The sequence below is a fragment of the Phacochoerus africanus genome, chromosome 1, assembly GCF_016906955.1.
Source record: "Phacochoerus africanus isolate WHEZ1 chromosome 1, ROS_Pafr_v1, whole genome shotgun sequence".
Lineage (NCBI taxonomy): Eukaryota > Metazoa > Chordata > Mammalia > Artiodactyla > Suidae > Phacochoerus > Phacochoerus africanus.
Window position 1 is genome coordinate 150,699,832 of NC_062544.1, and position 22,584 is coordinate 150,722,415.

The window sequence follows — 22,584 nt, forward strand, 5'->3', positions numbered from 1 at the left end:
GGACATGGTCCAGTGTCCACAGGCCCACCTTTTGCATGGGTGGTCTCTGCCAGCAGTTGGGGCCAGGACTGTGGTCCGGCTGACCCAGGAAATCCTTCGGAGCCCTGAATGCTTAGGAGCGGCCCACTGTTCCGAGGGGGGAGGCAGAGAGGCCACAACAGGTGCAGAGCAGACTGGAAAAAGACCATCTGTGTTGCTCCCTGCAGAACCGATGGCTACATAGTGTGTGAGGAGTACAGAGACATTCTCCTGGCCGCCTGGGAGAATGAGCAGGCGCTCATCGAGAAGAAGGAGAAGGAGGTGAGCAGGGGTTGGGAGTGGGGGCTGGTCCCCCTCTAGCCTCAGAGCCATGTGTAAGGCCCACACCGTGTTCTCAGGGTGACTTCCTGGGAGGCATCTGGAAGCCAGCCAGCACTGGGCCAACACTTCCTGTCTGTTTCTCAGTACCCATCACTGTCCACTGTCAGCCTGGATCCTGGCTCCAGGGCCCACTACCCTTGCTGGGGACACCTGCCTCTGTTGAGCAGAACCCCCTCCTCTCAACCTTTTGGAGTTTGTAGAATTAAAAAGATTTTTGTTTTGGGTGTTTTTCATGTGTATCACTTGTGAAATCATACCAGTGAAAAAACAAACATGGTATGGTTGAGAATCTCAAAAGTGTTAACTATAGGAGTTCCCATTGTGGCTCTGGGATCCGTGAGGATGCAGGTTCAATCCTTAGGCTTGCTCAGTGGGTAAGGATCTGGCATTGTGGTGAGCTATAAGTGTAGGTTGCAATCATGGCTCGGATCCCACATTACTGTGGCTGTAGTATAGGCCTGCAGCTGTAGCTCCGATTTGACCTCCAGCCTGGGAACTTCCATATGCCTCAGGTGCAGCCCTGAAGAAAAGAAAAGTGTGTTAACTATATGTTCTTGAAATGGCAGCGCTTAAGCATCTGTTGTCTGTTTGCTTTTGCAGAAGAAGGAGAAGCGGGCTCTGGGGAACTGGAAGCTGCTGGTCAAAGGGCTCCTCATCAGGGAGCGGCTGAGGCTTCGCTACGGGACACAGGTCAGTGTGGTCCTGGTGGGGAGCCTTTCTGCCCTGTCCGAGTGCCCCAGACCTGTGTCTCCCACACTGTGCGTCCTGTCCTTGTTGGGAAAGTTTCCTAGAATCGGGCCCCATCTGCTCAAGAGTATGCCCACTGGGGTCAGATTCGGTATCCTGCAATCTCCACGCCTCTTGGTGCCCCCGGAAGCTTGTTCAACACCCCTTCACAGCACCTGCAGCCCCCATGGCTCCCACCAGGGAACAGAGGCCTCTGGACGAGGTTACATGGAGAGTCCAATGCTGAGTCAGGGATGTGGAGATGTGCTCTTGGGGCAGCTGTCACCCCACTGTTCTGTTCCTCCCTTGCCATCCCCACGCACTGCCCCTCCTGCTAGCTCCTCTGCCCTCTGCTGTCACCCCCCCGCTTCCAGGGTGCCTCCAACTGAGCTGGTTCTGAGACTTCGTGCATCTTTTTCAGAAGTGAGGTAGTAAGTGTGCAGCCCCAGCAGCAGTTCCTCCTGGAGTAGGTATAGCTCTTCGAGGGCCGTTCCCTCCTCAACACCTCTGTGTACGCAGCACTGAGCACCCAGCACGTGCTCTAGGGCCTGCTCAGCTGAGCACCAGCCATGCCATCCCCCCCCAACTCCCCTTCACAGCTCAGTGCCGCTTCCTGACGCTGCTTTCTCTGTCTCCGCCCAGAGCAAGACAGCTGCTCCCCACACAGACACAGGAGGACTGTCTTCAGATGAGGAAGAGGGCACCAGCTCGCAAGGGGAAGCGGCCAGGATCCTGGCTGCCTCCTGGCCCCAAAACCGAGAGGCTGAGGAGGAACGGGAGCGGAAATGCCCCAGGAGGACCAGGAGGGAGAAGAAGGAGGCATCTTCCCACCTGTTCCCTTTTGAGAAGATGTGATGTTGAATGGTTACCTGCTCAGTGGCTTGGCCCTGGGGGTACCTGGGCCCTGAGGGCTGAGAAGGCACAGAGGTAGCATGTGCTACAGACGAGGGCCGGGGCAAGCATCCCGTGGGTTTGCTTGGCTGCAGTCGGGGTGGAGTCACCCAGGGTCGGACTTTACCGCCACAACCTAGGCTTTGAGCTGACACTTCCTCAGGAGCCCTCCTGCCCCCGAGACTTCCCCTCCTGGAACCATGGGGAGCGTCTGGTGATGGTGAGGTTAGGGATGCGCCAGGCCTTGTTTCCCAGTAGAGTCCCGCTGCATCTGGTGCTGCTTAACACCGTACAGGGAGAACAAGTCAATGTAGGCCACCTCGGGGGGATAAGCTCTGGGACCTACTTTTCCAGGTAACGTTTGGTGGTGGCAGCAACCTCGAACAAAAAGCTATAATCAGGAAAGAAAAGGAAAAACAATGGGAATTAAAGAAATGTTAGGAAGGGTGGATCACTGTTCAACTAGATTTTATTCACTACTGGAAACATTTATAAAGCTCTATGCAAAGTAGTTATTTAGGAGAAATAACTTTTACAATATTTTGAGAAAAAAAATAAAGCACTTACATAAGAAGACCTGGCTCTACGTTTTCTTAGATTTTACATAAACTAAGAACACCTGGATGACAGTGATTTGTATGTAGGTTAGGCTGGGAACTGGCTGGGAACTTAACATTACACACATGGAAATTTTTTTCTTTCTAAAAATTTGAGTCAGTTTTATATCCAAGGGCAACAAAACACTTGGGGTGTGACTCATGTAGTAAGAACTGGCAGGAAAGTTCTTGTTGAGAAACAAACTGAGGTTGCCATGGAAACCACTGGGTCTGGCATTGAGCAACTTGTTTTCTGGGAATTGAGTCAAGAGCACAGCCCTGTCTCTGCAGAAGTAACCTGTTATTCAGGCAGATGTCAGCTCCTAGGAAGCATTATGGAAATGGAATGAAATCTCAAGTTTTAGAAGTTATCACTCACCAGCTTCTAATCCTGCAACAAGTGAGCAGAGGCACTTGGGCTGTTGGTGCAGAGTGGACACTCTTGCCGTCCACTGCTTCAGAACAGGAGGCAAAGTTGAAACCTATTTTAACCACTAAAAACAATTTAGAACTGGCTTCTTAAATTCTATGGTTGAGTTCTTTTACAATAAAAATTTAAGAGAATGAAAAAAGATAATGGTGAATTCCTATATCAAAAGGTATTTAGAAATTTATTTTGAATTTTTATCAAAAATACAAAGACAATGCACATTTCATGATTTTCCAAAGGCTTGAAATATTTAACCTTATTTTGCTCTTTAAGAACACTTGAAATTGGCCATAATTTAAAATCTGTACTAGAAAAAACACAAACCAAATGTCAAAGACTTTGTATTTAGTCATCATCTGTCACTGCTTTTCCAGAAGCATCTTGGAATTGAGAGACTGGGTGAAACTCCTCATTTAACAAGCACAGTGAACACTATTTCAGGTAACTCATCCCTAGTGCTGGCTGTTCTGAACATGAAAACTCTCAATTTATGCCACCAACATGCCAGGATCATGGGTGATGATCGATCACACGTTTCAGAAGTCCTGAGCCCTATTCACCTACCAAATACTACTCGTAAAGCAGCCACTCTCAGCAGGGCACAGGAGCTTCCAAACAGTCCAAAGATAAGGGACATTATTAATAAGCTTTTGAGACATCAATGTTACAATAAACTTTATCTTTCAAAAGGTGTGCGAGTAGTTGGGAAACTTAGAAACTATGTGAATTAAGCGTGGGTGGGTTTAGTTTAAGAATAAAGCTGTGGACAATGAACACATAAATCACCCAGAAGCAGCCACTTTGAGGCCCAGATGCTCATGTTAAAAGCACATCCATGATGAACAGCCAGGCCAGAGAAACTGCAAATCTGCAGCCTCTGATGCCTGATTTTACATGATGGGGTTACCATGAAGGAGCCTGCTATGGTAGCTGACTAGAAACTTAGAATCATCTTTAAGAAAATCAGTGGGTTTTGATGCCAGAGGATGAGAGGAAATGGCTTTTCTTCCCCAGGTAGAGACCCCCATCTCCTCCCAGAGGAAAACAAGCCTTTTATTAATACTGGTCCTGGGGACCCAGAATACCAACAGATAACTTTCCTCAACCAGGCAGTCACAGCCCACTGAACTCTGTGCCCAGAACTAACTTCAACAGGCAGATCAAAGGGTGTTTTCTATAACAGTCTGAGATATGAATCATTCAGGAGATGTTTAGTTTTTTATATCTTACCTGAAACCACCCCTTAGGGTAGGTCGGTGAGATTCACACTAAGAAATCAAGCGACAAGAAACGTAACCAGACCTTTGGGGGTCCTACACCAGGAAGATTCTGCCAAACTGCACCATTCGTGCAAAGCCAAACAAAAAACACCCACCTTCCATGTCACAACCTGCCCCCCGATGGTTTCTGTGTTAGGTACCGCGTCAAGTTCATGCACAGAGTGGGTTTGTGGTGTCCCTGCCACTGTCCTGGCACTCAGGCGTGGTGGTGGCACGCCAGCAATATCTCCAGGATGAGAGGCAGAGATGAGGCGGCGGCTGAGTGTCACCATCTCTGCAGATAGCAGCTGAGTGAGACACACAAGCGCCACAGAGTCCAGGGAGAAGGAAAGGGGTGCAGGAGGACGCTTGCCATGCTCTCCACTGGGGAGAAGGGGTGGGAGTGCTAATGGATGTCAACCCAACACCCTGCGTGCTGCAAGGCTGCCACCTGAGCAGGGCGCGCATGGAATCCAAGATGTGTGCTGGCTGGGGGAGTGACCTGGATCCCGAGGCTCAGGCGGTGTCCAGCAGGAGCGGGCTTATCTCACTCCAGCTTTTTGGCTGGCACCCGTGTCCGAGCAATGATAATGGGCACCAGGGCCAGGCAGCCAATGACGAGCGCCCACAGAGGCCGATAGAAGAGCCAGCCGGCAGCCACGGTCAGCAAGGTCAGCGAGGTGGCCATGCAGAAGGCAAAGGCCTTCAGGCCGATGTTGACCAGGTCTCGGAAGACGGGGAACCAGTCCACTGTCAAGGAGAGAGGAGCAGTGAGACGGCTGGTGGAGCTGCGAGGGCTACACAAGGGCCACTGCCCCAGGGGGGAGAACAGATGTGCTCTGTGGACCTTGGGTGCCCGAGACCAGCCTGAAGCCAAAACAGGGGCTCATCTGGGGGCCCGGTGAACACCCTGGAGGTCCATTCTGCCCCTCAGCCCTCCCAGAAGGGCCTGTTCACTCATCCAAGCTGTTACTCGTTCCCTGTGTGTCCAGCTTCGGGTCGGGGCTCATGGGACTTTGGTCCTATAGGCTACTGCCCAACGTGACAGTCTCAGAGCCATCAATCCCTCTGGAATCACCCAGTCTCTCCAAGCAGGCATTCCAGAGCTGACACACACAGGGGACGTGGGGGGATGTCTGCACTCAGTGCCCAGGAGGCCAGGGGTCTGCAGAGCAGGCACTGGCCCCCACCTCAGCAGGTCTTGGTCTAGTCCCACAGAGGGTTCATGTCTGGGTACTGACTGTGGGTCCACGGGTCCCATCAAACCCTACCTTACCCAGCCCGTAAGGCACAGTGACTGCTCTAGATGAAGCTGCCTTTCTGAGCACAGTCCAGCTGTCCGAAGGAAGCAGCCTTCCCTTCCCTGCACCTCAGTAAAATGAGCTGACAAGTCTAAGCTACACTGCAGCCAGACCCACCAGTGCTGGAAAGGCTAAGTAGGGCAAGGGTTTCTGAACCACGACAGCTGGACAGAAGTGTCTGACTGGAGGGGGGCGTGCTGGGGTGAGGCCAGGAAGGAGGGTCCCAAAGTCCCATCCTCCCAAACAGCAGCCGAGGTCAGGCACTCAGTACCCTGGGCACTCGGCCCCCTAAGCCGGGCTGGACCCCTTGGGCAACTCCTGGGCTTCAAGAGTGCTACTTCAGGTGGGTGAGCAGCCTGGCACCCCCTCCCCTGCGCCCCAGACCTGTGGGCGCTGCTCCCAAGCCTTGCCCAGGGTTTGGGCCAGGGAGTGAAGCATAAATAGTGTTTCCTATTTGGCAAACAATTCACAAAACTCAGCAAATGAGTTGTGAGGTAACAGGCTGGGCCAGGAGAGGAACCCAGAGCCCTGCTCAGGCCTCCTCCCAGCATGGCCTCCTCAGTGTGGAATGAAGGGGTGAGGGGTGGCGGGGGAATGGAGTGCAGAGACCCGCAGCCTTGCGGGCCGCGTCCGCCCACCCACACCCTGGAAGTATCCTGCTTCCCAGGTCACTCGTCCCAAAGCCCAGGGACACAAGATCTCCGCCCCAAGAGCACCCTACCAGGCCAGAGAGGCAGCCGGGCAGTGGAAGAAGCAGGGACGCCCATGTTTCCCCTCACCTACCCAGGGTATAGAGGATCCGCGTCATGAGGTTGAGGCCTGTGAACATGGCCACCCAGCCAGCTGCCCGCAGCCCCCACGTTTTCAGTGAGTTGCTTTTTTGCTCTCGATGAAACACCTCCTGCAGGACAAGCAGGGAGGGACCATCATGCCATCATGTCTGAGGGGGTCACCAGCCGACCCAGTCGCCTGCACACTTCTGAACAGCAGAAGGAGGGAAGGACACACCTGCTGCCAGGCTTCACCCACCTGGTACCGCAGAGCACGTGAGCCACCTCTGTGACAGGTGGGGGCCCTCAGATCACAGCCCACTGTCTCACTGAATGAACCTCAAGCTTCTGGCTAAAGGGGCGCCTTCCTGGGGTCATCTGCCCCCACAGCGGTGGTGATATCCAAGCCAACGTCTTGGTACTGCCTTCACCTTGGGGGCTCTTCTCGGGGGCCTGGAACCCAGCTCTCCTAGTTTCCCTCCTCTTTCTCAGGCTCTACTGCTGTTCCTTCCCACTGGCTGTCCTGTCAGAGCTGAACCTCTAGCTGCTTCGATCGACACCCCCGGGAAACCCATCGTCATGCTGGTCCCCTCCCCACCCCAAGTCATGCTGCAGCCCTGGCATGCCTCCTTGGCAGACACCCCGACCCCGTGCTGGGCCAGGGTGGGCAGGAAGCACCTGCCTGTCAGTCAGGGTCTTCCCTCCTGGGGCCTGTCAAGCCTCGAGCCCCACCACTCCTCTCTGACAGCAGCTCTGAAACCAGGCTACACCTGGACTGCACCTCCTTGTTCTAGATATTCCCGCGGGGCCCTGAAAGCCACCTGAGGAAAGGAAGACCTAGAGTCCACCAGGCTCTGGGGGCCAGCCCCACCCTGAGCCCCAGCCTGACTGCCCCTTGCCCCCAGCACAGGAAAGGAGAAGGTACAGCCCAGCACTGCCTGGACTGGGGGTCAAAGGGAGGGAACGACAGCTGAGGGCTCAATAATTGGGTCAAACGGTCACAGCAAAGCCATGCTGCCCCCCCTTAGGGGTTGGCAAGTCCCACAAACGTGTGCAGAGTAAACTACATGTTCCTGTTACAGAACATGCTGACTGGAGGAGAGAAGCTAACTTCTAAGGCAGGTGCTGACCTAACAGCACCCCATGGCACCCTTTTCTCCTCAGGGTGTGGATGAGGCAGGACACCATCCTACAGGGGCCGCCACCCACCCCCACTCACCTGGACCTGGGGCTGCACAGCTCAACCCTTCCTGCCCGACTCGCTCAGGCCTCACTGGCCTCCGCCACTCAGTAGCCTGGCCCCCTGCCACCCTCACAAGGCCACACGGTGTCCTGGCTCCCCACCAGGTGAGCCCTGTCCTATCAGAATGACTGACCCTTCTCTTCACTTGGGACTCGGCTGACCGCTGCCACAGGAGGCCTCCTGTCACCATGCGTGGTCAAGTCGGCGCACACCTGCCCCAGGGGGCTCTGCTTTGCTCATTGCTCTCCTGCAGGAGTCACAGTCACCCACTCAGGAGATCTCGCTCCTTTCATCACTTCCTCTTGCCTCACTGCCCTGGTCCTGCCTCCCGAGTGTCAGCCTGTGTCAGAGCACTGGAGGGCAGAGCGAGGGAGGTCTCAAGGTGCACAGCGGCACTCACCTCTGCTGAGAAGTCCCCATGGTGCAGGAGAAGCAGGCTGTCCCCAGACTTGGTGGAGTAGGGGACCAGCTGGTCACCGCGCTGCCGGGCAATCACAGTGACCTGGTGGGAGAAGGCAGGCTCAGAGCCGCGAGGGCCATGAGCCTGCTGGGCCCAGCTCCCCTCTGCACTGTGCGCCACTGAGGCGGCAAGCGGGGAGGCCCAAGACCCCCCAACCTCAGGCCTCTGCCTCCACATCCCAAAGCTCTGGGGGCACTGTGTTAGGGCTGAGCAGGGGGTGGGGGTGACAGGGTTAGGAATGCACAACTGAGTATTTACACAGCAGAGGTTGGGAGTAGGGGAAAAGGGGCTGTAGGTGACTAGAAGAATCTCATCAGGCACACCCCCCCACCACCCAGAACCACGCCCTCAGCCTGGGCCCATTGATGTGCACAGGGCGCGTGTGCACACTTCCCAGAGGGGTCCAAAGCTTTCCCGTTTGCACCCTGGAGGCCCTCAGTCTGCCTGGGAAGCCCATTACCACGTGAGCTGGGCCCAAGTCAGGGTCATCACCGCTCAGCCCAGCGTACGAGAACGAGATGCGAAGGTCTCCAACCTGGGGTGGAAGAGAAGCAAGTGAGGGAGGCAAGGGCCCTCAGCCTGGGCTCAGGGCACCCTCGACCCCCCCACAATCATGCCCTTCTCCCACCTCCACCTTGGCCCAGGAAGCCCCGTCACCTCTCCCCTCCAGTTTCACTGGCCAAGGGAAGTCATGATTCATCGGAAGCCAATCAGAGTCTGAAGCAGGGCCCTGACCCCTGTGGTCTGAGTGCAAAGCCCTGCTGGGTACCTCAGGATACTTGGGGTTTTCGCTGTGATAGAAATAGTCGCCCCGGCGAACGATGTCCACGTGTGGGTCCTCCAGCTTGGACAGGCTCAGAGGCTTGAAGTTGTCAATTTTGTCGATGAGGCCTGAGGGGGGGTGGTTAGAAACAGAGCTGTGTCCACTGCAGCTCCTGTCTGCAAACCCAAGGCCCAACAGCCTCCCCACTGGCTCACTCAGCCACCCCTGTGGCCACCTTCTGGCTCGCCCCCCTTGGCCTCCACACATATGGTCTCCCACAAGGCGTCCCTCCTCCAGCACCATCCTATCGCACTGCCAGCCCTGTGTCAGTCTCCATCTCCTGCAGGAAGCCTCCCTGCCCCCTCTCCCCATCAGTGAGAGTGACCGCAGTTCTGGAAGGGCTAGCCCGGCAGCCACTCCACCTGGCGACCCACCACCCATGTCCAGGCCTGGCTCACCCACCCTTTCCTCCCTCGGCCTAGCTTTCTGCGCCCTCAGTTTCCTCTCCCCCTCCTTCCTGGGTCAGGCCCAGGGACAGAGCCCCAGGAGTTTCTATGGCCAGTGGTGCAACCCTGTCCCTTGCAGGCCTCTCTCTGGAGTCAATTCCAGGGCTGGATGCAGGCAGGGCTCAGAGATGAAACCCCGGCCTTGTCCCCACTGACAGCTCCAGGGAAGCCTGAGGAAGAGCCCTCAGCTCTGTCTGATCAGCCCCACGAGCACACGGTGCATGGCAGCTGCTCCCCTGGAGCAGGTTTCAGGGAAACCTGGCCCAAGTGGCGGTATTCTCATGGGTCCCCACCTCCAGGGGACACACTTTCCCTCTGGCCTCTGCCAGAAGCACAATGCTGGGTAAGTGCTGGCTGACCCCATGCCCAGGGCAAGGGGACCCCTTTAGCCTCTGAGGGCTGAGTGCTGGGGCCCCGGCTCCTCGGAAGTGGCCGAGTGGAAGTGTGGGGCTCTGGGGCAGTGCTAGCTCGTCTGAAGGGGCCCAAGATTCACCTGCTGAGAGGAAAAACCTGCCGATCTGGACGAAGGGGGCAGTTGCAGTGAATGACTCCACGGCCATTGCACTGTGGGAGAGAGGGGGAGTTGTGGGTGAAGCCCCCCCCCCCCACGGTACTCCCCCGAGTCCAGCCCAGCCCAGCACCATACGTCTTACCTTTCCCTCCTGCACTCTCTGCCCCGGCAGACCCCTCTCCTGCCTCCTGGCCCCCAGGGCTTCATACCCTCCTGCCTGGACCCCTAGGAGCCTGTTCTACTGCCATCAAATGGCCCGTCTATGGACTTCACACCCTCACTGACCCTTCTCAGCCCTGCCAGCATTCAAACCCCACAGCGCACATTCAAAGCAGAGCCCAGCTCATGGCAGCACTGCCAGTCTGAGTTAGCTAGCCCACCCCCCACCGCCAGCTAATCTTCCTATGTGGGGCTCCCCAAAGGGCCAGATCAAATGCTGCTGCCCCCTGAAAGTCCAGGCTGACTGTCCTCCCACCTCACTGACCACTGACCCCCGCCCCAGGCACTGAGGTCAGCCTTATGCCCGTGACCTATTTGAGGAGTGGTTGCTGGGTTAGGGTTAGGGTTAGGGTTAGGGTTAGGCTCACGAGACAGAAGTAATCCAGTCCCATTACTCAGTGGCCAATGAGGCTACGCTAAGGCTTAGGACTCATCCCTCACCTGGGGTTTTTGTGGCCAATCTCTCGGTCAAAGTTTCTGCTGTTGATGATTTCTGACCTCCATTCGGTGTCTGTTGTGGAGAGAGGGGACGCAGAAACCATGGAAAAGTGCACAAAGGAGTGAGGCCCACTGGCCCCGCAGCCTCTTAGCCAAGTCTGTGACCACCTGAGGTCCAAAGGGGCAGCGCCCAGGGCCTCGCTGGACAGATGGGAGAGCAGGGCTCTGGAGGCCAGCTACCAGGGGGACAGAGCACAGGGGTGCAGGGTGGCCTGGGGCCCCGTACTCACTGTAGGAGTACCTCGTCTCTGTCTTCACCTGCCCATCCTCAGTGTGCTCCCTGCAGAGGAAGACGGCAGCCCTGAGTCAGCCCAGCTTTCCGGAGCAGCTCCCATCTCTAAGCACCTCAGAAGCAACCTCGGAGCTCCCTGGCTAGATTCCCCATGTGGAGCAGCCACCAGCTCCAGCCCTTGAAGGCCTCCCTGCGCTGAAACCAGCCTCCCTAGTTCACACTGGGGTCCTAGCCCTGCCCATGGGAACAGTGACCTGCCCTCATCTTCTGCTCTGGGACAGCCCTATAGGGGCCCCAGAGGCTGTCCTTCCCCAGGCTGAGCCACTCAGGCTCCCCCAGCCACCTTCACTCAGAGTGTGACCAATGAGAGCCTGCCTGAGAGTCCTATTAGAACTGACAGGATGTAACTCAGGAGGTCACCCCCAGCCATATCCCCATGGGAGAGAAGATGGGCCAGCATTCAAGAGAGCCCTGTCCTCAGCCAGAGCAGCAACGGCCCTAGGAGTAATAGCCTTCTCCTCCAAATCACTCTGCAGGAGATTCCTGTGCCTCCAAACAAGGCCATCAACTTAGAATTGGGGACAACTTAACATTTCTCCCAGAGGAAGAGTTTATTTATTTATTTATTTTTATTTAATTAATTAATTAATTTATTTATTTGGTCTTTTAGGGCCGCAACTGCGGCATATGGAAGTTCCCAGGCTAGGGATCAAATCGGAGCTACAGCTGCCGGCTTACACCACAGCCACAGCAACACAGGATCCGAGCCACATCTGCAACCTACACCACAGCTTACAGCAATGCCAGATCCTTAACCCACTGAGCAAAGCCAGGGATCGAACCTGACTCCTCAGGTATGCTAGTTGGGTTCGTTAATCACTGATCCACAATGGGAACTCCCAGAGGAAGAGTTTATAACCTAAATTTCTGAAGTGTCAAGATGAAAGCCATCTGCATGTCACCTGGACCCCCGTGCCTCCCCCACCCCAGCTGACTCTCCACCCTAGCTCTCACCTGGACTCCTCAGTTTCCACCCACTGGTACATTTCCACGTGGCGCCGCAGCTTCACAGCCGGAAGGTGGACCCCATAGTTTGGATCAGACAGGAGCTTCAAAAAGAAACAAACCAAGAAAAATATAGGGCAAGACTCATACCAGGCCAGAATAGCTGGCTCAGGGAGAGCTGGGCTGGGGGAGAAACATCAGGGGGCAGGGGAGCACGGAGAACCCACAGCTGAGCACTGAGGGGAGCCGCAGGGAGCTGTCCACCCCAGTGCCGAACACGCAAGCCTGTGACGAGCCTCATGCACAGCTCAGGCAACAGGTGCGAGGGTGCAGTGCCCAGATAGGGTGTCAGGGTTCGGACAGCAGACCCTGTACCAGACACAAACCCATCACCATTGTTAAAGCACCTCTTGTGACAGTCATGGCACAGCCAGAGACTGTGTCAGGGGGTTAGCTACCGAATCCTGCCCAGCTTTAGAACCAGCCCCCAGCTTGTTACAATTATTTCCTCATCTTACCAGGAGGACAATGAGATGCAGGAAAGATGGGTCTAGAAGGCTGCCAAGTGGTGCACTGAGTCACACTAAGTGTGTCCGTCTCCAAGGCCCATGATTTCAAATCCTCAACCAGACCCTCTCCACAGTCAGCAGCCACCGCCAAGCTTACCTTGGATGTCCGCAAGGCCCCAATGATGTGCACCAGCTTCCCCTCATTCTCCGGAGCCACACTGTGAATGCTCTCAGGGGACACCACCAGTGACAGCCCCTCGGCCAGCAAGGTCGCCGTCTTCAATGCACGGCCCTGGGCACAGCAGGAGCCAAGACATCAACCACTGGACACAGCTGCTCCCTCTGCCCTCGCAGGTGGAACCCAGGCCACCCACTTGTCAGGCACGCCTCCTACCACCCATCTCAGCATCACCCATGTGGGAACAGCTGCTGCTTCTGTCTGCCCTGTACTCTTCCCCTACTTTTCTCTGCCGTGTTGCCTTCTCCACTCCCCACGTGCTTCCCCTGAGCCAATCGCACAGCTGTTCAAGTCATGTGACCCTGGCCTCACCAATCAGATCCTGTGTCCACTGGCCATGGGGAGAGGAATGAGACACAAGCCAGGACACTGAGATCTCCCTGCAACTTTGGCTAAACCGATTTGGAAAAGGATGGTTCCCTTTGTCTCTGGGGTTGCTAAGCTGCTTGGATGTGACCCTGGAGTTGCTGGGCCACTATATCACCACAAAGGAGGGGCCTTCCAAAGAAGCATCCGCAACAGAGAAAAATGGATAAAAGACAGGGAAATGGAGATTTCTGGTACCCAGAATGAACACCTGGACTCAACCAAGCCCAAAGTTGATGCTACCCACCAGGGTTTCTGGTGTGTGTACCGATCCAGGCCCCTTCCTGCCTATGTCAGCCCTGAGGTGCATCACAACAGAAAGAACTCTGACTAATGCAACCCCGCCCCCACAAAACCTAGGCCCTTATCTCCATATCCAGCATCTGGATTCACAGCCCTCACTCTCTGATAGGGCAGGCACTCTCACTCTGCACAGAGGGACCCCAAACATTGTACCTCATTCATGAAAATTAAGTAGAAGGACAGCAGGAAGGTCATGAGCCCCACAAACATCCCACCCGAAGTCTCACTCAGCCGCTCCAGGAAGCCCGGCTGGGGCTTGGTTGTAATTCTGACATGTTCTTTCCTGTTACTTGAACTGGAATACTGGAAGAAAAAAAAAAAAAAGTGAAAACTGTTTTTCAAAAATTAAACTGCCTTTCTGGAGTTCCTGTTGTGTTGCAACGGAAACAAATCCGACTAGGAACCATGAGGTTGTGGGTTTGATCTTTATCCTTGCTCAGCGGATTAAGGATCCAGTGTTGCAGTGAGCTGTGGTGTAGGTCGCAGAGGCGGCCCAGATCTGGCACTGCTGTGGCTGTGGTGTAGGCCAGTAGCTACAGCTTTGATTAGACCCCTAGCCTGGGAACCTCCATATGCCGCAAATGTGGCCCTAAAAAAAAGCAAAAAGAAAAAAAATTAAACTGCATCTCACTATTATCTATGCTCAGTTTTTACTGGGTTTTAATTACAGATGTTAAAAATGCATTATCAGTGTTGGGTTTAATAAGAGCATATCCCACTTGCCAAGGCACAGACATGCCTAACACCCAGAAATTTCTTTCTGTCCTTTCTTGCCAGTGCTCCCCCTCCCCACCGCCAGAAGTAACAACTAGTTGAATCTGTACCACTATGGATTAGTTCTGCCTCTTCTAGAACTTGATATGAATGGAATCATCACAGCATGAACTCCTTCTGTCCACATTCTGACTCAGCGTAAGGCTTTGGAGGGTCATCTGTGCCATGGTATGAGTAGTGTCCCTTCTTATGGCCGAGCAGTATTCCACCCATGAGTGGTTCACAAACACCTGCTGACTCACTCACCAGTGGATGGACACTTAACTGTTTCCAATTTCAAGCTATTATGAACAATGCTTCTATGAACACTCGTGTACCAGGTGGTGAAATAAAAATTTATATTTTTCAGGCAGAACAAGAAAATTTAAACATAAAATTCTGTGTCTGCCTGGGCCTCCTCCCTCCTTCCCTCATGTGCAGGGTGCACCTGCATCACGCTGAGCACACCTCCTCAAAGATGGTAGTGCCTGCTCGACTGTAAAGATCATTTTTCTTCCAGGAGTTCCTACTGTGGCACAGTGTGTTAAGGATCTGGAGTTGCCGTGGCTGTGGCATAGGTCACAGCTGCAGCTCAGATTCTGTCCCTGGCCCAGGAATTTCCATATGCCCAGATATGGCCCCCCCAAAAAAAAGTCCTTTCTTCTCCTTACTCCTGATGCTTGCAGTGTAACCTGGTAAAAGCGTATTTTTCCCAGCTCTGCATGGGGTCATGGTGACTCACTGCTTCCTCAGTACATCCGACTATCTGACTTTGGTGAACTTCGTATAAAATATCAGTATGTCATTTTGATGTATGAGGCTTTGTCTCAAAAATGTACATGACTTGTGCCTTCGATTTCTAGAAGGCAGAACAGTTCTCAGAGCTTCTAAGAGTCTGTGTCCAGGGTTATAATCCTTAGTTTGGCTCAGCTAAACTCCCCTTTTTCTTCTTACTTTGTTACTTGAATTTTCAACATTTGCTTGGTATAGCTGGCAGAATATCAGGAACACCCACCAGAGGACCCCTGGGGTCCAACCGGAATTGGTGCCTGGTACCAGCACGGGTCCTGGGAGTGCCACTCGCTTCTGTGTCCTCAGGAGCTTTGGAGACATCACTGCTTTAAGTGATACCCCAAATCTTACTCAAGCTATTTTTTGGGGGGATGTGGAGTTCTAAGGGGGTACCAGAACACTTCCTGGGCAGGGACCTGAGAGAAATCTGAGAGTGAACTGGGTTCACTGGACTTTTAAAAAACCTGGCTTAAATTGGTAAGATTTTATATATATATGTGTGTATACATATATGTATGTATATTTTAGTATATATGTATGTATATGATCTGAACAATTTGCTGATCAGAGACTGAGCCTACTCAGCTCTGAAGAAAAGAGACACTTGCTCCTTCCAACTACCAGCCATTCATGATGGGGGAAGGTGAGAGACACAATAGGGATAACCCCCCAGTGCTCCGAGCACCCACAATGGTTTCAGGCTTCGGAAGGAGAAACCAAGACTTGCAAGAATTGAACCAACACAAGGATAACTCCTTAGGGGCCAGACATACATTCGATCCACCCCTCTGCCCTCATGTAAAAAGGAAGGAAGCCAATGCTTGCAAATGCTTATCTTAACTCTTAAACGACCAGGATGGAGCTCTCTTAACATTCCAAAACTGTGGAGAAAGCTGGCTTGATAAAATATCTTTTTAAAATTCTGACCCCAAGATAACAAAAGTATTCCTAGGAGAAAGCCTGAAGTTATATCTCCTATCATGTCCTTGAAAAGGAAACATAGCCCACACTGTCTGAGTCTACAGCCTTGGCTTAATTAGAAGACCCTAAAACTAGGGGATAAAAGGGGAAAAGAGGCCTTTTTAAAACTCAAGGAGGGGAGTTCCCATTGTGGCACAGCAGGATCAGTGACCTCTTAGGAGCCCTGGGATGCAGGTTCGATCCCTGGCCCAGCACAGTGGGTTAAGGATCCAAGTTGCCGCAGGTGCAGCTTAGTTCGCACCTGTGGCTTGGATTTGATCCCTGGCTCTGGAACTCCATATGCTGTGGGACGGCAAAAAAAAAAAAAAGCCAAAAACCTCAAGTGGGGAATTCCCTCAAGACTGCCAGTTGAGGAAAGAGCATTGTCACTGCTGTGGCTCTGGTTACAGCCGTGTGTGGTGCAGGTCCAATCCCTGGTCTAGGGAATTTCTGTATGCCACGGACACAGCCAAAAAAATAAAATAAAATAAAAATGAAACTCAAGTAGGAAAACTGAGACCTCTGTCTGTGTCTATGTCAATGTCTGTCTGTACGTTATCACTATGAAATGCCTCTACACTAGATAGTACTATCAAAAAATTAATTTGGGGAGTTCCTGCCATGGCTCAGTTGTTAACGAATCTGACTAGGAACCATGAGGTTGCAGGTTCAATCCCTGGCCTTGTTCAGTGGGTTAAGGATCCGGTGTTGCGGTGAGCTGTGGTGTAGGTCACAGACGTGGCTTGGATCCCACGTTGCCGTGGCTCTGGTGTGGGCCGGCGGCTACAGCTCCAATGAGACTGCTAGCCTGGGAATCTCCATATGCCGCAGGTGTGGCCCTAGAAAAACACAAAAAAAATTAATTTGTAAAACAGCTCTACTTAATTGACTTAAAAGTAAATGCTTACAAATCAAATATTTCTAAATGTAACTTAAACTAGCCCGAGTTTTAAAGGATCACATAATCTACGATTAATCTTTAGTGAATGAAATTCAGTTTAAATTGATAGTTAATACAGACAAGTCTTTAGAGTCATCAATATTAAGCATAATACTTTCATTATATCTAGGTTTACTGAAAGTCGGTAAGCTCATATTTTTATCTCTATAAAATGTATCAACAAGAAAATTAACAGTATGATATTTTCATAAGTAATAAAACAGAGATAAATGGAATAAGTTTTGGGGTGAATTTTAAGAATAATTTTGTTTCATGGTATGTCTACCTAAAAACAGCTTCTCCTGATTTTTGGTGACTTGAAACTTTAGAGTTCTGCTAAATTAAGTTAAATGATGGAATTAGTTGAGTATATAGATCATTTTTAATAAGAAAATACTGAAATATTAACCACTAAAGAAGTCAATATTTACCTACATTTGATCTCTTATTACAGAAAGACTAAATATGTTTGAAACTATTAATAAATATATCCTGTGCTTTATTGGAAGACTGAACTATAAACTAGCATGTATTTCTAAAAATTAAGAAGAGAACCCTGAGAAATGAGTTTTATGCGTGGCCAGAACTTACTAACATCAGACTGAATTTAATCGAATGCACCCCCCAGCTCCACCCTTACTTAATTTACCAACATCTTGAAGAGAAAAACACAAGTAACCTGTGGCAAATACCACACAGATGGCTTTTGGAAAGCCTGAAAGAGTAATGACCTGTGGTTTAATACTGCGTTAACAAAACTTCCCATCGGTAAGAGGTCTCTGGAAGGATCACCTGTACTCTCCCAGGTTTCACCTTCACCTGTGGAACTGGAGTTGACACTCCTACCCGAGGATGGGCACAAAAATGTCTTAACACCTGGCAGGTAAAAGGCTTGTGTTGGCCGTGGTACTATGTTACCCCACGGACTACACAATGAGGCACATGACCCTCCTTTCCCCCCTGCAGACTCAAGAGAGCCATGTTAGCAGGATTCCAAGGCAGCTGGTGGCAAAGCCTTTTGGGAATCTTGAGTCCTACAGCAGGAATATACATAAACAGAGATACGCTCAGAAATCTATCAGCCACCACTGATCAAACAGCCAAGGAGACAGCAAACAGCATTGCAGCACAACAGACACCCTAAATTCCTTAGCCCAAGTAGTATTAGATAACAAGGCTGCCTTAGAAAATGTCTAATCTATAAAATTTCCCCATCAGCATACACCTGTTTGTTTACTATATATGATTCATTTACTCAATTCTGAAGTTTCCATGATGAGAAAGTCATGTTGCGAAATGAATGGCTCTTGATTTTTAAAACCACTGCACAAGAAGAAATTTGTATTATAATGCAGACCGAATGGTGCATTTTCATACAGGATGAGTCTTGAACATAACTCATCTAATGGTGCACATATAAAATAAAGTTTCTGCCTTGAATAACCCCCTTCCTAATCCAGGTAAAATCTCAGGTAAATGGTTCAGCTAGGAATTCATGACTTAAATCTCTGCTTATGTTGTTGGCTATGTTGACTGTGTTCTGCATCACCGATAAAGTAATAATCTCTTGTGCCTCGTGATGTATGCTCAAAACTCCACCTAAAAGAATGAAACTACTGATCATATCTATAGTTTACACAAGATAATGGGCACATCCAATGCATGTCCAGGGTAACACTGGCATACATCCTACTGGACAAATTAACTACCAGTCCTTGCCAAGCATTCTACTAGCCTAACCCCCTAAAAGGAAAGAAGGAACAGGGCTAGCAAGACCTGGCATCAGGGGACACAACAGATCCGGGGAAGGTCAGCAATCACAAACCCCAAGAGGGGACCAAATATTTGATCACCTAGTATTTTCTATCGAAAGATTAATGACCCAAAGGGGGGAAAGAGTGAAATAAAATTTGTATTTTAAGGCAAGACAAGAAAATGTAAACATAAAATTCTGTGTCTTCATCACGCTAAGCAGACCTTCTCAAGATGGCAGTGCCTGCTCAACTGTAAAGATCGTCTTTTTTCCCCTTTCTTCTGATACTCAAAGTATAAAAGCAGCACATGCTCTCCCAGCTCTGGTGACTTGCTGCTCTCCGTACATGCTCACCTGGACTATGTGTCTTTGCTGAAGTGCAGGTAAAATATCAGTATTTTATATTATATGTAGTATTAAATAGATATAAAATATGTATTACTTAATATAAGTCATTTTGATGTATAGACCTTTGTCTCAAAAATGTACACGACTTGCGCTTTCAACTTCAAATAGGCAGAACAGTTCTCAGAGCTTCTAAGAGTCTGTATCCTGAATTATACTCAGTTTGACTCAAGTAAAATTCTTTTTCTTTTTGATTGTTAATTGAATTTTCATTGACAAAGTCTTCACGGAGACATGCGCTTTCATTTCCACTGGGCATTGGGTAGGTATAAACTCAGGACTGGTACTAGGTTTTTACACACCCACACATAGGGAAGATGTATGTCTTTGAAGAAACCGGCAAACTGTTTTACAAACAGATGATCAGAGATACATTTTAAATTCAATTCAACAAAGAGAGGCTGAGCTTCCTGAGGGCAGCACCAAGTTGTAGGGGAAAGAGGAGTGAGTGGCTTTAGGGCCATCAAGTCAGCCAGAAACAGTGCTAGGCCTTGCTGAGTTTTTAGTGAGAGGGGCAGATCCTGTGCAAAAGGAACGATCCCTTCCAGCTAACGGGTCAAGGCAGGCTTCCTGGAGGTGGGGGCATTTGAGCAGGATCTCTGAGTATATTTGGGGGTAAGCTGCCCATCTGCTCTGGCTGGGTGGTAGCGGGTGTGGGGAGGAGGGTATGTATGGGGTTGGGGGTCATAGGTAAGCCACAGAGTCAGTGGGTGGAGCTTTGTCCAGTTGGTAAAAGAAGCATGGTTTAGAGCCTGTCCACCACTGATCAAGAGTGTCAGTGTCAAAGACAGGACTCTGGAGCCAGAAGGCTGGGTTTGGATAAAGGCTCTGCTACACACCAGCTATGAGACTATGGGCAAGCAATTTAATCCCTCTGTGCCCCCACTTCCTAATCGGTAAAGAGGGGAGAATAATCCAGCATATAGGGTCATGGTGAGAACCAGAAGGTGCTCAGTGCTTAGGGCACAGTGAGTCACGTGCGGCACGGGCTGATGGAATGTCATCAGCTTTCTCCATCACTGGTACCAAGGCTGGGCTGAGCTGACAAAAACGACAAAGATGTAAGTGGTTCCCAGATGAGCAATGAGAACGAGCTAGCCCATCCTGGCACTGGGGGTGGGGCAGGATAAGATTCAAGCTAGTCTCCATTTGAACAAAGCTGATGCCATCTTCTTTGACTGTCTCTGAATGCCACCAGCCCAGGCCTGCTAGGCACCACTTGTCCTGTGTTCAGAAATGGTCTTGACCTTCCAGGCCATTTGGAAACATTAGTGGAGCAATTTGCTGCAGGCAGGAGGGGACCATCAACCATCATAACGATGACAATGGCAAACACTCCAGTCTATCACATGGACAAGCCCAAGGAGGGGGTGCTATCACAACCCCATTTCACAGATGAGAAAACAAACTGAGGCTCAGCAGTTAACATCACCAGGCGAGATCACACAGCCTCTAAGAAGTGGACTTAGGATTCACACCTGGGCAGGCTGGAGGCCACTTTCCTGTCACCCTGCTCTGGACTGCATTCCTAACTTCTCGGGTCATAACGGGAGTTGAACACTAGGAGCCGGCTGCAGGCAGCACAGGATAGCAAAAGAAATCAGCACCATTACCACCTGTGCAACCCCACCTTGGGGGTGGGAAGACCTAGCTTCTTCCTGGGCCTCCCCTCAGCACATATCTAGGAGCTGACTTCAAGATAAGGGGCTCGAAGATGGCCGTAAAGGAAAGGAAGAAAGCGCCCCTCAGGCTGGGAGCAGCATGGCATGCCCAGCTCACACTCTGAACCAAATTCCCAGCAAATGTGGATGGTAATGGAGATTTCCTCCTTGCCTGCTCCCCACTCACTACTCCAGGATCAGAAGCAATGAGCAGTGAGCTGTGGGAACAGCTCTGCATTTGGGCCCTGAAAATCACCCGCTGTGTACCCCTGGGTAAGCTACTCCACCTCTCTGCTCTGGTTTGCTCATTTGGAATGGAGATGGTAACAGTATCAGCCAACAGCTGTTTCAGTGATGAAGAATTCTGCTGCCTCCCTGCTCCACCCCACCATCTTCCTTCTTCCTCACGTGGCTTGATGCCCCCAAATGTGGACCGCATTGCTGGGTGAATCAACAAAGACTTGGCAGCAGAGGATACCCACATTCATTTACATTCCTTGACAAAGGTCAGGATACCAACATACCCAAGATGGTCTCTGTCCACTAGGACTGTGCGGATAAACTCTACTTCTTTTTTTTTTTTTTAATGTATTAAGTACGAACCTATAGTGCATTAAGTGTGTTAAGCACGGTCTTCCTTTAAATTTCAGGTTAACTGATCCTATGAGGAAACATAAACCTCAAGAGATTAAGACCACTTGTCAGCCCGACTCCAAAGCCTGCTACGCTCACCCAAGATGTAGCCTGCCAGGCTGGCTCTGCAACCCTGGGCAGGGCCTTTCTCTGCTGGGAAAGTTCCCTATCTGTAAAGTGGTCATTATGGAGGGGGGGCTGGCGGTCTCCTGACGGCGCTGTGCCGAGGGAAGACCCTGGGTCTCCAGGACCACCTCTGAGGCTTTTCTAGGTGCTTTTTCAAAGGCTTCTTGGCCTCCCAGACAATGCAAACTCAGGCAAAGTGTGCTGGGGCTGTGGGTGAGGCAAACCCTGGCTTCTCAGGGGGTGTGGAAGGCAGAGAGGATCTTGGGGACAGAGGAAGGGCCTGTTAAGAGGGTGTGAAAGGCCAAGAGAGAGAGTGGTTAGGACATGCCAGCAAAGCAGGAGGGAGGGAATGCCTCAGCTGGCCGGGCTCCGAGCTGGCACCAGAGGCACTTTTGCAGAAGACAGGAACATGAGTCACCAGCTTCTCCCACACCCAGCACCCTGTTGGCAGGTGCCCCTCGGTTTGTTGAATGAATGTGGGGCTTAAATAGAAAGGTTCCTCAGAAAAGCAGGGAGAAAAGTAGCTGCCTTTCCAAGGGCACCGCCCTCAGCCAGGGCCTTTCCAACCAAGCCAAAGCCAGGAAGACGAGGGGCCAGCAGTAGGGAAATGCTCCCTCTCCCAGTCATCCTAACTCCTCTGCTCCAAACTAGTCTGCCCCTCTGCGCAACATCAGAGCCTTGGTTTACATACTCCCTGGAGCGGGGACCTCAGTGCCTGCTCGGACAGTGCGTTTCTGGACAGCTTCACCAGGGCGATATCTGCCTCCCCACCCACCCCATGGGGGGCTCCTGTCTGAAGTCCCGTCCAACTCTCTCAAGTCCGCAAATGTGAGAATCCCAAAGGCGCAGGCGGGAACCGAGAAAGAAAGGAGGAGCTGCGCGGAGGCGCCGCACATAAGCGGACCCGGAGACAGAGCCACACCTCCAGAGATTGCGTCTCTACCACCGCGCGGCCCCGAGGAGGACGTGGACCACCGGGCGCTGACAGCACGTACGGACGACCTGGCTGCCCTGCCGCAAGGAGCGGACCCGGGAGCGAGAGGGAGGAAGGGCCGGCTGCACGGAGGCGGTTAGCCGCACAAGGGGCTACGGCGGGCGGCCGGGAGAGTGGACGAGGCAGCCTGGGTGTGGCCGGCGAAGTCGGGGACACTTACGTTCGCAGCCATGGCAGGATCCGGTCACCGCCCGCCTCACTCGGCTCAGCAAGAAAACGGACTTACGGCTGCAGCACGGAATCCCGCCACCTCTCGACAGCCAGAAGGCGGCCAAAAGGCGCGGGAAGCCCGGAGCCCTAGGATGCGCTACAGAGCAACGCCCCGCAAGCCGCGGCTTTTCTGCTCTCGCCCGCCGCGCCGCCTCCTGGGAAATGTAGTCT

General features: G+C 52.0%; 2 protein-coding genes across 4 annotated transcripts in view; one reads left to right on the forward strand and one right to left on the reverse strand.

The window, feature by feature from the left end:
* XPC (XPC complex subunit, DNA damage recognition and repair factor) overlaps positions 1-2,551 on the forward strand; it is a 46,155-nt gene extending 43,604 nt beyond the window's left edge. For both annotated transcript variants that reach the window (XM_047781798.1, XM_047781809.1), the window contains exons 14-16: positions 207-300; positions 961-1,050; positions 1,729-2,551. In XM_047781798.1, coding sequence (XP_047637754.1) covers positions 207-300; positions 961-1,050; positions 1,729-1,941 — 397 coding nt within the window. In that variant the 3' untranslated portion in view covers positions 1,942-2,551. The remainder of the gene's footprint in view (positions 1-206; positions 301-960; positions 1,051-1,728) is intronic.
* A 614-nt stretch (positions 2,552-3,165) lies between these two features.
* Positions 3,166-22,579, reverse strand: TMEM43 (transmembrane protein 43). 2 transcript variants are annotated; one of them, XM_047781822.1, is made up of 12 exons: positions 22,364-22,579; positions 13,340-13,489; positions 12,437-12,571; positions 11,780-11,874; positions 10,764-10,813; positions 10,477-10,546; positions 9,799-9,869; positions 8,806-8,927; positions 8,497-8,571; positions 7,977-8,078; positions 6,347-6,464; positions 3,166-5,012 (listed from the first exon to the last, which is right to left on the reverse strand). In XM_047781822.1, exons 1-12 carry the CDS (start codon positions 22,373-22,375, stop codon positions 4,810-4,812), a joined length of 1,203 nt encoding a protein of 400 aa, XP_047637778.1. In that variant the 5' UTR covers positions 22,376-22,579; the 3' UTR covers positions 3,166-4,809. The 2 variants fall into 2 exon arrangements, with proteins under 2 accessions (XP_047637778.1, XP_047637788.1); XM_047781832.1 differs by lacking the exon at positions 13,340-13,489.
* Positions 22,580-22,584: the final 5 nt, after the last annotated feature.